The sequence below is a fragment of the Camellia sinensis genome, chromosome 8, assembly GCF_055761805.1.
Source record: "Camellia sinensis isolate YWXY chromosome 8, ASM5576180v1, whole genome shotgun sequence".
Classification (NCBI taxonomy): domain Eukaryota; kingdom Viridiplantae; phylum Streptophyta; class Magnoliopsida; order Ericales; family Theaceae; genus Camellia; species Camellia sinensis.
Genome location: NC_138968.1, coordinates 157043139 through 157057617, shown reverse-complemented (window position 1 = coordinate 157057617; position 14479 = coordinate 157043139). Strand labels below are relative to the sequence as shown.

Sequence of the window (14479 nt, the reverse complement as noted above, 5' to 3'; positions counted from 1 at the left end):
TATTGAGCTGATTAGCCATTTGTTGTTCCCATTGTAGGCGCTGATTGTACCGTTCTTGTTCCAAGGCTAAATAATCTGTCCAGTAACGGGGTTGTTCATTTGGTGGCATGGCACTGTCATTGGGTTCTTCCTCATCAGGTATTGGTTCATTTTGAAGATTAAGAGAGCCCATCAACGTGTCAGAACCACCAGCTCGGGTCAGTGTATATTCAGAAATTGGTGAAGTGATTCTGATCCATGCTTCATCTTCAAGGTTCACATCATGGGCTTTGAAAATTATGGTTAGTAAAGCTCCAAAAGGTAGGGACCGGCCACTCAGAGTATCCAATTTTGCAACCATCATTTCTTTTAGTAATATAAAGCATAAATCTAATTTTTGTCCAATTTCAAAACAATATAACAAGTAAACTTGAAAACATGCAACAGTATTATAATGTCCTTTTTTGGGGGTGACATTTTCAACTATCCATTGATGGAGAATACGAAGGTGAGGTTTTAAATGGCTGACTTTTAAATTAGTGCCGCTAAATCGATTGTCACAAATTGTGGTATAAATCTGAGTGACATCATCAACAATTTTTTCTAAGGCAGACTCATTTTGAAAATAACATTGTAAATCTCCTGTTTCGATTCCAATAATTTGTGCAAAACGACGCAGAGAGAGTGTGATTCTTTTCCCCTTAACATAAGAGGTAAGACTCAAAGGTTCATTTTGTTGGTCACCCGCTGTCAAGTGAACATAAAATAATTGTACAAGACGGGGATATATCTTACTTGGTAAATTATTTAATGGTAACCATCCCATTGTATCTAATTTGCCAATTAAGAGTGAATCATATTGAGAAGGTAGTTTTACGTTTCTCCCCGTAACAATTGGTCGACGAATGAAATGTTCATTGGCTTGTTCATAATGATATGAATAAAAATCATTAGTTGGATAGCCATCATCTTGTTGCTGTGGTGGTGGTACAAGGTTTGACGATTTACCAACTTCGGGTCTGGTTCGTTTTGTTCTTGGCATGATTGTTCTTGGCATGATGACTGTAAAAGTGAAAGAAAAATGTCTATTAAAATATACGAGAGGTAAGAAAAATGAATGAAAAATATATCAAACATTAGTATCTTTTTATGCATACAAACTTATTTTTATGAAAAAAATAAATATAAAAAAATTTGGTGACAAAATTTAATTAGGCAGATTCCAAAGAAACAGATTTGTATAAAAAAAAAATCATAAGGAATAATATTTGTCATTGGGGTTTGATTCATAGAGTTTATTAGAACTTAGAAACTGATACTTAGAAAAATAAATGATAGTGCGAAAAATTTAAAACAGATATCAAAAAATATAACAAATGAAAATGGAACAGATTTATGAAAATGGAACAGAAATGAAAAGTGACTGGGCCGGGATGACCGGCCGGAAGTCCCACGGGATGACCGGCCGGTCGTCCTCCCCTCCCCCTTCAGTGAAGCTAATTTCTGAAGCTTATGTCTGAATTTCTGAAGCTCATGTTTGAACCAAATATGAAGATGAACTGGCATGAAAATCTCACCTGTAAATTATGGAAGTGGAGAAGGAGGACCTAACCAGATGGTGGATATCTTCTATTTGTCTAAATTAATTCTGTGATGTAACTGGAGAAGGTGCTTCCGAGAAGGTGAAGTTGGTGCGTTAAATAGAAGGAGATTCAGATTTAATAGGAAGGGTCAGGTTCAGAAGGGTCAGGTTCATATAATTGTAGGAATTTTTTTTTTTTTTACTTTTTATTTGTTAAATATAATATTATTACTTTTTTCAAATCTTCATCACATGCGTCCTCTGCTTTTTCTTTCCATTACTGTTAGAACACAGCTAGAACACAGCTATTATATAATAGGGAGTATATATTAAGTAAGTGAAATTACGATCTTACCCTTTGTATTTTGTTTTATATCATCACTTCTCATTTAAGTTCAGAGGGGCATAATGGTCATTTCACATGTCAATTCCTACAATTATATGAGCTCTTCGTGGACAATAATAGAGTGCATTTCTGTTACACATCTGTACTAAATTACAAAAAATGTAATAAATGAAAAATAAATTGATAATATTTTGTAAGATTTATATTATGATTTGTATTTTAAAATATGAAAGTTAGTATATTTATCCCTTATTTATTAATACGTATTTTCAAAAGTTGTTGACTTTAACAAAATGTTAGAAAAAAAATTAAAAATGTATTTTATAAATGAATTGATAGAAAAATTAATTGGCAGAAAAAATTGACATCGGTTTATTTTAAAATGAAAAAATTATTTCGAAATCACAATTATTCAAAAAAATTACTAAAAAAAAATAATTGACAAAAAAAATCAATGTTTAATTTCAGTATTTTAAAAATAGTTTGGTTATTATTGTTGATAAAAAATATAGATATCAATATCGATATATGAGTTGTGTGTTTGATGATAAATTATTGATTGAATTAAGTTTTGAAAATTATTTTCAAAACACATCACCAAACAAATTTTCACCTTTCACATGTCACATCAAACTTCCAAAACATAATTCAAAATACATTTTCAAAACACAATTCAAAACTCTATTTAAAAATCATAACCAAACAAATTTTCTACACTCAAATCATAATTGTACAGCCCATAAACTCAAAATACAATTCATACTCTCAAATCACATTTACAAAACACAACCAAACGCAGGCTAAGATTTTTTTTTTTTTTTTTTTTTTTTTTTTTTTTTTTTGAAGGAAAAGATGCTATTTCTTTTTTAAGTGAACCTGTTTAAAGGAGATGCTCTTAAAATCACCAATCAAATATTGTCCTTTTCTTTATGTCTATAACCTTTTAGATGTATTTGGACAATCAGAATTGATGCACATTGGATATGGTTCTACTTTCAATTGAGACATTCACATTCACATTTACATTCTTATCTTGCTTTAATATTTGCAATCTCTCATTGGTTTTGGCTAAAAGTTGTAATCTTCCTATCAAAGAACCAAAAGAAATCACCTTTAAGCACCAACTCCTTTCCTTTATAAGGAAAGCACTCATAATTTGTCAGTAATTATTTAAGGGTTGTTTGAAATGTGTATTTTTTAATTTTTTATATAAAAAAATAGATAGGCGATATTGATTAATGTGATCTAAATAAGTGTATATAAATAAATAAATAAAATATACTTTTTTAATTTATCTCAAACACCTACTTAGGGGTTGTTTGGGATAACATAAATAAGTATACTTTTTATCTTTTTATAAAAAGATATACAGAAAAGTAGAGAGGTGATGTAATAAAAAAAATAAAAAAATAAAAAAATAAATTATATTTGAATTGTCAAACCTGACCTTAATGTCCGATCAACTAATCGTGGCGTGGGAGAGTGGAAAAAGATTGCCAATACTAGCGAAGTAAAGGAGTTGTGGTTGGCGGTGGGGGCAAGGACTAAGCAACAATGCTTCATACACCCAGTGGGGGTGGCGCCCCCAGTGACGTGGCGCGCCCCCACTGGTCGGAAATCAAAAAAAAAAAAAAATTGTTTTTTCTGGACCAACCCCCAGCTGACACCTCACTGGGTGTCACCCCCAGCTGGGGGTAGGAAGCATTTTTCAGGACTAAGAAGGGGGAAAGACAAAGAACAAGAGGGACAAAAATAGGAAGGAAAAAAAAAAAACATTTCCAAGATTTTGCAATTTCTATTGATAGTTTAATTAAAAAATATTTTCATTTTTTAAAAACTTTTTGTATTTCAAACGTTATTTTATTTAGTAAACTTAATGAAAAAATATATTTTAATCATTAAACTTAATAGAAAATAGAGATTTTTATTGATAAATCCATTCTAGAGTTGTTATAACCCATTAGGTCCACAGAAGAATATGATAACCTGATTACTAAAAAAGCTCTCTAGAAAATATTATTTTAAATATTTTTAACTAAAATACTATTTTTTGTCAACTTTACGTATCATATGCATCATTAAGTTTTGTTATTTTATTGTTCAGTTATGATCAATTTTCTTCTTTAGTTATAACTTATGAGATTTTTAATTATGCCTTATGTGTTGTTTAGTTATGATTTTTTTTTTTTCATTTTAATTATGACTTAAAAAATATAAAATTATATTATTTTCTTATTTAGTTATAAGGTGCATACGGTAATGGTTCTCATGTAAAATTAATTCCTTACAAACTTTAAACACCAATCATTAAAGTGCTTTGACAACTATTTATTTAGAGCTAAAAAGAAAAATGACATAATTTTAATTTTTTTATTCATAACTTAAAAAAAAAGATGTTATAAGTAAATATAACATGAAATATAACTAAGGAACTCACGAGTCATAATTAAAATAATATCACAAATTAAAAAAAAATAGTCATAATTATAAAACATAATAATAATATAATTAAGGTGTATATTAGAATTTCCCATCTCACATATGATACATGCATGATGCTATGATTTGGAAGTTAGCAAAACATCTCTCTCTCTCTCTCTCTCTCTCTCTCTCTCAAAATGTGATTCTTCCACAAAACCAAAATCAACACCACAATTCATTACTATGCATTTACCTTCTTCAATTTCTCCACATCCCACTCTTAAAACTGTCAATTACTTTCCTCACCTAATACAAAGTACCCTTCACTTCATGTTTCCACTAAAAACTGGGCATTTCAGTGATCATGATTCTGAAATACCTTTCATTTGCAGGTTATAGAAAATTATACAAGTCTCTGAAAATCAAACTTTAGAGAGGACTTAAATCTCCCCTCATAAGCAAATGGGTTTTGATTCACCATTGATTTTACTCTGTACTAATTAGTTTTCAAGCTTCAAACCATGAAATTCACTGTGATGATACCACAGACCCTTTTTATATTGATCATTCTTGGTGGCTCTGTGTACTGTGAAAGGCTTTCTGTTGTAAATGTTGGAGCAATTTTCAGTTTCGATTCGGTCATAGGCAGAGTTGCCAAGGCCGCCATGGAAGCCGCGGCCTCCGATATCAATGCCGATCCGAGAATTCTCAGTGGGACTGAATTGAAGTTTATTATGGAGGATACAAATTGCAGTGTATTCATGGGGTCTATTGAAGGTAACCCTCTCTTCCTCTCTAATTGGTGTTAATTGTTTTTAAGATTCTACTTAATTAGTTAATGTTGTTGTGTAAGTGAAGTGAAATAAAATTCTTGATTTAAAATAAAGATGAACTTAACCAAATTTGTGGAAATCATATTATTGTTCTATGATTAGTTTTTCATTTTTCTCTTCATTTGTTTTTTGGAATATGAGAGAAAGGAAATTGAGCCCTCTTTAATTTGCAAAAGTCCTAGCAGAGCCTAAACCATCTTACTTTGGAAACAAAGACTGTCGGTTTAACGATCCATCAACCCTTTTTTTTTAAAAAAATAAAAAATTATACTATATTTTATTGTGTTTTCCTTTCACAAATTTCATGTTATGCTGGCTTGTGAAGTTACCTGTGTGAGAAAGCAGAATATTATTAGAACAAGTATATTATTGTTGGAAATTAAGATTTTAGAGGATGAAAAATGACATAAATTATTATTTGTTAAGTGTATAATTATAAGAGTTATAAGAAGTGTGCTTTTTTGGAGTTTTTACCACATTGTAATTGTGCAAGAGTTTTAAAACTTTTCAAAAATGTATCCTAGAAGTTTCCATTGAAGTGTCCGAGGCATGTCGCTGTCCTACATGTGTCAGACACGGTTACTGTTAATAATTTGAATGTCCGTGCCTCATAGTACATAAGAAGACAGTACTTTAGCGAGGTAGCCTGTTAGAGAACTCTACTTGGTTTAATTATGTATTAAACCATTCTTTGGCAAAAGCAAGTAAATAGTTCTCTCAAATAAATATTATTTTCAAATTTCCAGAGATGAATTACGTGGTCAGAATGCTGGATTTCTGTTCTCCTTGCCAGCTTCAATACCTTTATTACATTTCTTTTGTCAGCGTTTCAGGTAATTGAGAAGGAAGTAGTGGCAATAATTGGTCCACAGTCTTCTTCAATAGCTCATATGATTTCTCTGATTGCTAATGGTCTCCAAGTCCCACTTGTCTCTTATGCTGCCTCTGATCCGACTCTGTCTGCCCTTCAATTCCCCTACTTTTTCCGAACTACACAAAGTGATTCTTACCAAATGGCAGCCATGGCTGATTTGATTGACTTTTATGGATGGAAAGAGGTTATTGCCATCTTTGTGGATGATGAGTATGGAAGAAATGGAATATCTGCTTTGAATGATGAGCTTGCAAAGAAAATGTCAAAAGTTTCTTTTAAATTGACTTTGCCTACCCAATATGATCTCAGCGATTTAACTTATCTGCTCAACAAGTCCAAATTGCTTGGACCTCGTGTTTATGTTGTTCATATTAATCCAGACCCGGGATTGAGAATCTTTACTGTTGCTCAAAAACTTCATATGATGACTGGTAACTATGTGTGGCTTGCAACGGATTGGCTTTCTGCTACATTAGATACATTCTCCACAGAAAATCAATCTTCTTTAAAAATCCTTGAAGGGGTAGTTGGGCTTCGTCAGCATATCCCACAAACCGTCCAAAAAAAGGCCTTTCTATCTCGATGGAGAAAAATGCAGAAGAATGGGTTAATACATTCTGAATTGAATGTTTATGGATTTTATGCATATGATACAGTGTGGGCAGTTGCACATGCAATTGATAAATTTTTAAACGAGCACAACAATATGACATTTTCTTTCACTGACAAGCTACACAATGAAAAAGGAACTGAAACACAACTTGGGAAGCTCAAAGTTTTTGATGGTGGTAAAGTTCTATTAAAAAAATTGAAGGACACAAATTTCACTGGTTTGACAGGGCAAATTCAATTTACCACAGATCGGAACCTTGTGAACAGTGATTATGATGTCATTAACATTGCACAGATGGCAATTCATGGGGTAGGTTATTGGTCTAGTTTTTCAGGTCTCTCTACTCTACCACCAGAAACTCTCAAAGAGGAACAAATTAACCATTCCCATCCAGATCAGAATCTTGACAATGTTACCTGGCCTGGCGGGACAACAGAAAAGCCACGTGGGTGGGTGGTTGCCAGCAATGAAAGACCATTGAGAATTGGAGTACCAAATAGAGCCAGTTTTGTTGAATTTGTGACAGAATCACACAGCAGCCACAAAATACAAGGTTACTGCATAGATGTGTTTAACGAAGCCCGAAAGCTAGTCCCGTATGACATTCCTTTCAAATTTGAGCCATTTGGGCATGGTCAGTCCAATCCCAATTATAATGAACTTGTGAAGAAGGTTGCAGACGATGTAAGTAATATGTATGGGCTTCCATTAGTAATAAAGATAACATAAGCTTGCAGATTAAGCATAATATGCTAAATCAGATTAAAGGGATGGTAATGAACTATTTGGGGATGGTTGGATCAATCCCAATTATATCGTCTTCTTTTTCGCTTGGCATACCATTTCTTTTAATTGTTAAATAGTGTACTTTTCGTAGACTTTGATCCTAAACCTGTAAGGTCCCATGGCTTAAACTCTATGGTATTAGCAGATTTATTAGTGATTAATTTCAAATGAGCATACCTTGATTATTCTTTCGAAACACACTGTCAGGTCTTTGATGCGGTTGTTGGGGACATTGCAATTGTGACAAACCGGACGAAGATTGTTGATTTTACTCAGCCTTATGCTATCACAGGTCTCGTCATAGTGGCTCCCATCAGTGACTCAAAATCAACTGCTTGGGTGTTTCTCAAACCATTTACAGTAGAGATGTGGTGCGTCACTGCAGCTTCCTTTGTGATGATTGCAGTGGTTATCTGGATCCTTGAACATCGTGTCAACGATGATTTCCGGGGTTCTCCTAGGAGACAGATCATAACAATGTTTCTGTAAGCTTCCTTGATGTTTAAAAGAACTTTCTTCTTCATTTTTGGTTGTTCATTTTGTAAATAGTCATTGCAGTCTATGAAGTTTTTAATGCTATCACCACATCTATATTTTTGGTGAACTGTTTGATACTTTGAACCTGCGTCTAAACGGACCCTACATCAACCAAGAGAACTTAATTTCCAAGCATTTATGTTGCAGGTTCAGCTTCTCAACTCTGTTCAAGAAAAATCGTACGTACACTTCTGACAATCTATCCTGATTACTTGTTTTCTATGTATAATGTGTGCTTCTATCATCTATCATAGAGAGCAGTGATCAGATGAGCTTAAGGAATCTTTCATTTGCTGTCTTTGTTCCTAAAGCCTTTCGATTGAGCTTAAAACTAAGTTTTCAAAACATCAGGAGAAGCCTGTGGTTATCTTTTAAGTAAGCAATGCATGAAGTATATTTAAACCCGAATCAATGATTGCATTGTTTTAGGTGAAATTCTTAACTAGTCATGATTTATTTTCAAAACTTCCTTCTTTTTTCCATTCTTAAAATGTAGTCATATTTAGAATAATTAGGAGAATAGCTACTTATAGATCACAAAGTCAAAGATAAGCACTTGGTTAATATTTTAATTCATGGAGTTATTGTTGTCAAAGGGAAAATGTAAAGTTTAGCACCAAAAATCATCTCAGCAAGTCTGATTTGTCTTGTAATCTTGCCTGCACCATCACAATTTGTTATGCACTGGAAAACATCTATTCACGAAAAATCTATCTTGTGAGACCGACAACATTTTTCACATTTTTCCATATTCATAATTCTCCTGCATCTTTTTGGGTATCATTTCTATTTCTTTTGCAATAATTTTGCTTCCCTATAACAAAAGTAAAAGAATGTGGAAATTTCTTTGAATGCGGTGCACCATTCTGATTTTATCAAGGATTTGGACTTTTGGGACCAACACTAAGGCCTCGTTTGGGAATAAGTTTTTTTAGTAACTTTTTGGCTTTTTAGTTAAAATATGATGTAAAAAAACTAGTATGTTTGGAATGATTTTTTTGTTTTTTATGAAAAGATGTGCAAAAAGTAGAGAGAAAATGAAATCTTTGACTTTTTGGTATAAGTTGTTAGCTTTTTGAATTTTTTAATGACTTTTTGGATTTTTGGCTAAAAAAGCCACTTGCCAAACGAGGCCTAAGTCAGTATTACTTTATTTCGCAGAAGAAGATACAGTAAGCACACTTGGAAGGTTGGTAATGGTGGTTTGGCTTTTCCTTTTGATGGTGATCACATCGAGTTACACAGCAAGCTTGACTTCAATCCTTACAGTCCAGCAGCTCTCATCATCATCCATCACAGGAATCGACAGCTTGATTGCAGGTGATTGGCCTATTGGTTATCAAGTGGGGTCATTTGCTTATAGCTATATGACGGAAATTCTTTACATACCTCAATCAAGACTCATTTCTCTGGGCTCCCCAGAAGAATATGATAAAGCATTGCGGCTAGGACCAAGCAATGGAGGTGTGGCAGCTATTGTAGATGAACTTCCATATGTCGAATTGTTTCTGTCACAGCAGACTGATTTTGGAATTGTTGGGCAATCATTCACAAGGAGTGGATGGGGATTTGTAAGTACTTTCATTTACAAACAGATACATGGTTGCACACGTATTAACGCATACACATTCTATATCTAGAATTGCTGTGTGATAGTGTTTAGATTTAAATGTCTTCATTATAATATAATCAGGCTTTTCAGAGAGACTCTCCACTTGCCTATGACATGTCCACGGCGATCCTCAAGCTTGCTGAGACCGGAAGACTTGAGGAGATACATGACAACTGGTTCTGTAAAGCAGGTTGTGCAGCAGACAGAAGAAAAACCCCAGAGCCTAATGAGCTCCAAATGAGCAGTTTCTGGGCTCTCTATCTTCTGTGTGGCGTTTTTACTCTCACCGCTTTGCTAGTCTTTTTTCTACGAACTATTCGCCAATATATCCGCTACAAACGGAAGCTGATGGAACCTTCTTCTCCCTCATCCTCTGCATCAACGAGTACTCCGTGTTCTAAGGTCATTTATAACTTCTTTGACTTCATTGATGAGAAAGAAGAAGCTATCAAAAAAAGTGTTACTCAGCATGGTAATGCTCAACCTCCTCAGGTGTGCTGATCAATGATGTACATTTTATTCAATAGGGCTTAAAGGGATTGTCTTATATTTTTATATCAATTTTAGGATTTGGTGCACCTGAATTCTAGTTCTATAGATGATGAAAGTTACTGAAAATACAAAATGTAACTATGAATCATGTATGCATCTTGTTGTCAAACATATAGTTTTATTAATCTAATAACATTCTGTGATTTCATTGTGTTCTTGTTCAGATATTTAGCTAATATGCTAATAAATATTTAATGATAGACAAATATGCTTATGATAACATTATAATTTATTTGTGAAGATATGTAAGCCAGTGTAAACTAGGCCTATTAATGTGGCCCACATGGCTACATGTATTTAATATATAGTATATTGTTTGTTTATTTGATTATTTAATTAAATGTGATAATTGTGATACTTGTCCACTCTTTTAAGGACTTTAGCAGAAATTTAGCTAAGCCCTATCTGTAACTTCACTTATTATCAGATAATATTTTCTAAAGGAAATTGATATGATTAGTTTTGATAATGGTCCTTGACCTAGTAATTATATGGCCTGTGACATCAAGTTTAGTAATTTTTCAAGCTACTTATCTCTAAAGAGTGAAAAAACAATATCGTAAGTTTTTTGAGAGGGATTCAAGAATAGTATTGACTCGAACAATACAAAGTACGACAATAAAAAAAGGTTAGTATCAATTATTTTTTCTTGCTTATACATACACATTTCTATTCTGATATATAAATTATACAACTCATTTGGTGTGAATTCCTATACATCACACATTTTTACATCCCCAAATTGCCTCTATGTAATTGCCCATTTTCTAATTTTAAATTTTATATTTTGATTTTTTTTTTCTTCATGTTTTTTCTCCATCTACATTTAATTTGTGTTCCTCTAAAAACAGAATTGTCTTCTATTTCTGCACAAGCAACACACGTGTGCCCAATTTCTAGTGCTATACATGTGGAAATTATTATTTTCTGACATAATCATACATCAAATACATGCACAAGGATAATTTTGTTTACATGTCCACATACGTTCTTTGGGCTGAGTCAATGCCCAAGTTCATATACTTTCCTCATAGCTCCATACTATCACTACAAATGTGTGATTCTTAATACATAAAAATACAAAAATAAAAATATATTAAGAAAAATAATTTACATTATAAAATTTACATTAAATTTTATTTTTCTATAGTTTTAGCATAAACCTCCTTCCATAATCTCAGAAATATCTTATGAAAAGCTCAAACATATGCTATTGAGCCTTCAAATCATTGAGACAACAGAGAGACATCTAGATGGTTGAATTGGTCCTGCTTTTATTTTGAGGGGGAATTTGTCTGTGGGGCAGCGGAGAAATTTTTTACAAATCAGCGAAAAAGTATAACATTTTAATTATTAAAGTGTATAAATTTTAACAATAATTTATAAATTTTTTTACACCACTGTGCCATTATTTTCCCTTTATTTTTCCCTCTCTGTAATTGTGGGTTAAGTTGTCTTTTTCGTTTTGCCTTCTTTTTTTTCCATGGGAAAAATGACTAGTGGGGTAGCCCAGAGTCATGGTAAATTTGCTATTGGATGACTTTGATGCTGGGTGTGGTTGCAAATTGAGAGTGAAATTAGGCACCCAACAACCCTTTCACCCAATGAAGTGAGTGAACCCATCAACCTCATTCCTTACCAGTGTGGAATCTTGGGTCCCAACATTTATGTTATTTGTCCCTAGGTGTAAATGCAATCGCGTGATTATAACTCAGAGATTTTTATACTTTAAAGTTGTCATGGTGTGACTAAGAAAAATATAAAAGTTTTAAAAACATTATTTTTGATTTTTTCACTAGTTTGGACAGGGTGTGAAAGTGTATTTATGTGTGTATTTTACACTTCGCGGGTGTCTCCAAGTAAACTGTCATTTTACACTTTAATATTCTGTCTTTTTGGAGAGACCATTTTTTTAAAAAAATTTATGTTGTGCTGGGGGCAAAAATTAAAAAATGAAATTTTTTTTTAAGATTCCTGATATTAAGATTTTATAACATAAAAGATATATAATATTTTCATAGTGGTTGGGGTCTCTCAATATTTTTCTAGAGAAATTTCGATCTAGAAAAATTTCAACCCAAAGAAATTTTCAGATTTTAAGATTTTTGAAGAGACCATTGTTTTTCTTTGTATTTTGAACTTTCTCTAGTTTGAAATTTCTCTGGTTTGCTCAACTTTTCTGATTTTTTGTGTTTTGAAATTTTTCTGAGTTGAATTTTTTCTGATTTGCTCACAAATTTCTTTGTAATTTGCTTACAATTTTCTCTGTGTATTTGACTACTTTTTTCTAATTTGCTCATAAATTTCTCTATGTTTTAACCAAATTAGAAAAAATTATTTTTTTTACTGAGAAATTTCAAGCAACGTTCAACAAACACATATACAAAAGAGATTGAAGATTAAAAATGCTCTTACTCAAATTTATGCTTGAATCTGAGTTTGTCCACTAGAGTAGTCAAATTGAGTATAATAACGAACTCATATGAATAAATATACATATATGACATAACTTTGGCAGGTGTGTGTGTGCGTGCAAAATTTTCTCTGGCATTTGAAATTTTTCTGATCATATTAGACTCTCGAATTTGTGTGTAATAGTTAGAGAAATTTGTAAAAATGAAATTTTTCTAGCATGTTGATTTTTTTTACAATTTATCTGGCATTAAGATATCCTTTTGAAACATGAAATTTCTCTGAAATTCTCCTTGTACTTGTTAATTTTCTTTGGAACTTACTACTCCCCCTTTGATTTTCTTCTTCAAGTTAGTTGTGTGTGTGTGTAATTTTCTCTGGTATGTTAATTTTCTTTGTCATAGATTTTTTTGCCTTTATAGTGAACATTTTGAAAGACTAGGATAAATTTTGTGTGATGACAAGAGAAATTTGATTTTCTTTCCTTTTTCATGTTGATTTTCTCTAGCCAAATCACATGCTTCCACTTGTAATTTTCTCTAATCAAATCAACTCGAAATCAATAAACAACGAACACTTCTGCTGCAAATCAACTTGAAATTGATGTACATAATTTTCTTTGGCATGTTGATTTTCTCTGTCTTGGGATTTCTCTACCTTTACAGATTTTTGTTTTTGAAACATTATTCGGGTTGATTTCGAGTTGATTTGCAGTAGACATGTCTGTTATTCATTAATTTTGAGTTGATTTGGCTAAAGAAAATCACATAAATATTTTAAAAGATCGGGCTAAATTTCTTTGAAAATCAACGAACACTTCTGCTGCAAATCAACTTGAAATTGATGTATATAATTTTCTTTGGCATGTTGATTTTCTCTGTCTTGGGATTTCTCTACCTTTACAGTGAATATTTTAAAAGATCGGGTGAAATTTCTTTGTGTGATGACTAGAGAAATTTGTTGATTTTCTCTGGCCAAATCATATACTCTTTTCTGTGATTTTCTTTAGCCAAATCAACTCAAAATTAATGAACAACGGACATGTCTACTGCAAATCAACTCGAAATCAACCTGAATAATGTTTCAAAAACAAAAATCTCAACAAAATTACAAAAATGCGATCTCCAAATCACAAATTAAAATAAAAAATCTAATGAAAACCATAAATCAAAATCGAAAAGCTAATGCGAGATTAGAAGCCTTACACAAATCAAATTGAAATCAACGAATAAAGAACAAAGAACAACTCGAAATCAACTCCATTAAAACAACGAACAACGAAGTCACAGGAGTATGGCTATCTCATTTTCAATTGGAGGTTCTGAACGTTTGTCCATTCATAGAACTATTGTTGCTTTGATTTTTTGCTTTGTTATACTATGAGAGAGAGAGAGAGAGAGAGAGAGAGAGAGAGAGAGAGAGAGAGAGAGAGAGAGAGAGAGAGAGAGAGAGAGAGAGGTTTAGACGAAATTTGATGTATGTAATTATGTGATGGATATGAGAACCTTACACTACAAAAAAATATATTGTGAATCTCTTCCATTAGTAAAATTTGAATAGAGATGTTAAACTAATTTTTTCTTAAGAAATTCATTCTATAGTACAATAAAGAAGCAAAGAAAGCAAAGTAAGTTGAGAAAATATCATTTTGATAGAAAGTACAAAAAATAATATTAATCTAGTTGTAAAGTTTGTGAACTTTTTTTTTGTAATGTTGTAAATTTTTTTATTAATTTGATATATTTTTCTTATCCTATTAAAATGATGGGTTAATTACACTTTTTACTTTTTTTAATTTGATTCAAATTTTATTTTAGTCTTTATAATTTTAAATTTACACTTTGATGTAGTTAATTTAATTTTTCTATCTAATTTTTTTTAAAAAAAATTTATCTACATGTATACTTTAAAAAAGTAACAAATATTTCAATA

General features: G+C 32.0%; 1 protein-coding gene across 3 annotated transcripts; it reads left to right on the top strand.

The window, feature by feature from the left end:
- The first annotated feature begins 4444 nt into the window (after positions 1-4444).
- On the top strand, positions 4445-10278 carry GLR5 (glutamate receptor 5). 3 transcript variants are annotated; one of them, XM_028255640.2, is made up of 6 exons: positions 4445-5105; positions 5987-7332; positions 7642-7919; positions 8119-8150; positions 9133-9542; positions 9674-10278. In XM_028255640.2, the coding sequence occupies exons 1-6, from the start codon at positions 4850-4852 to the stop codon at positions 10082-10084; spliced, it is 2733 nt and encodes a 910-aa protein (XP_028111441.2). In that variant the 5' UTR covers positions 4445-4849; the 3' UTR covers positions 10085-10278. The 3 variants fall into 3 exon arrangements, with proteins under 3 accessions (XP_028111441.2, XP_028111440.2, XP_028111442.1); XM_028255639.2 differs by having other exon boundaries at positions 9665-10278; XM_028255641.2 differs by having other exon boundaries at positions 4456-5105; positions 5995-7332; positions 9665-10278.
- The last annotated feature ends 4201 nt before the right edge of the window (positions 10279-14479 follow it).

Coding starts and splice junctions, on each gene's coding strand:
- GLR5 (XM_028255639.2), top strand. CDS start 4,850: ATGAAATTCACTGTGATGATACCACAGACCCTTTTTATATTGATCATT. Junction 7,920..8,118: donor CAGATCATAACAATGTTTCT/GTAAGCTTCCTT, acceptor TTTATGTTGCAG/GTTCAGCTTCTCAACTCTGT. Junction 8,151..9,132: donor AACTCTGTTCAAGAAAAATC/GTACGTACACTT, acceptor TTTATTTCGCAG/AAGAAGATACAGTAAGCACA.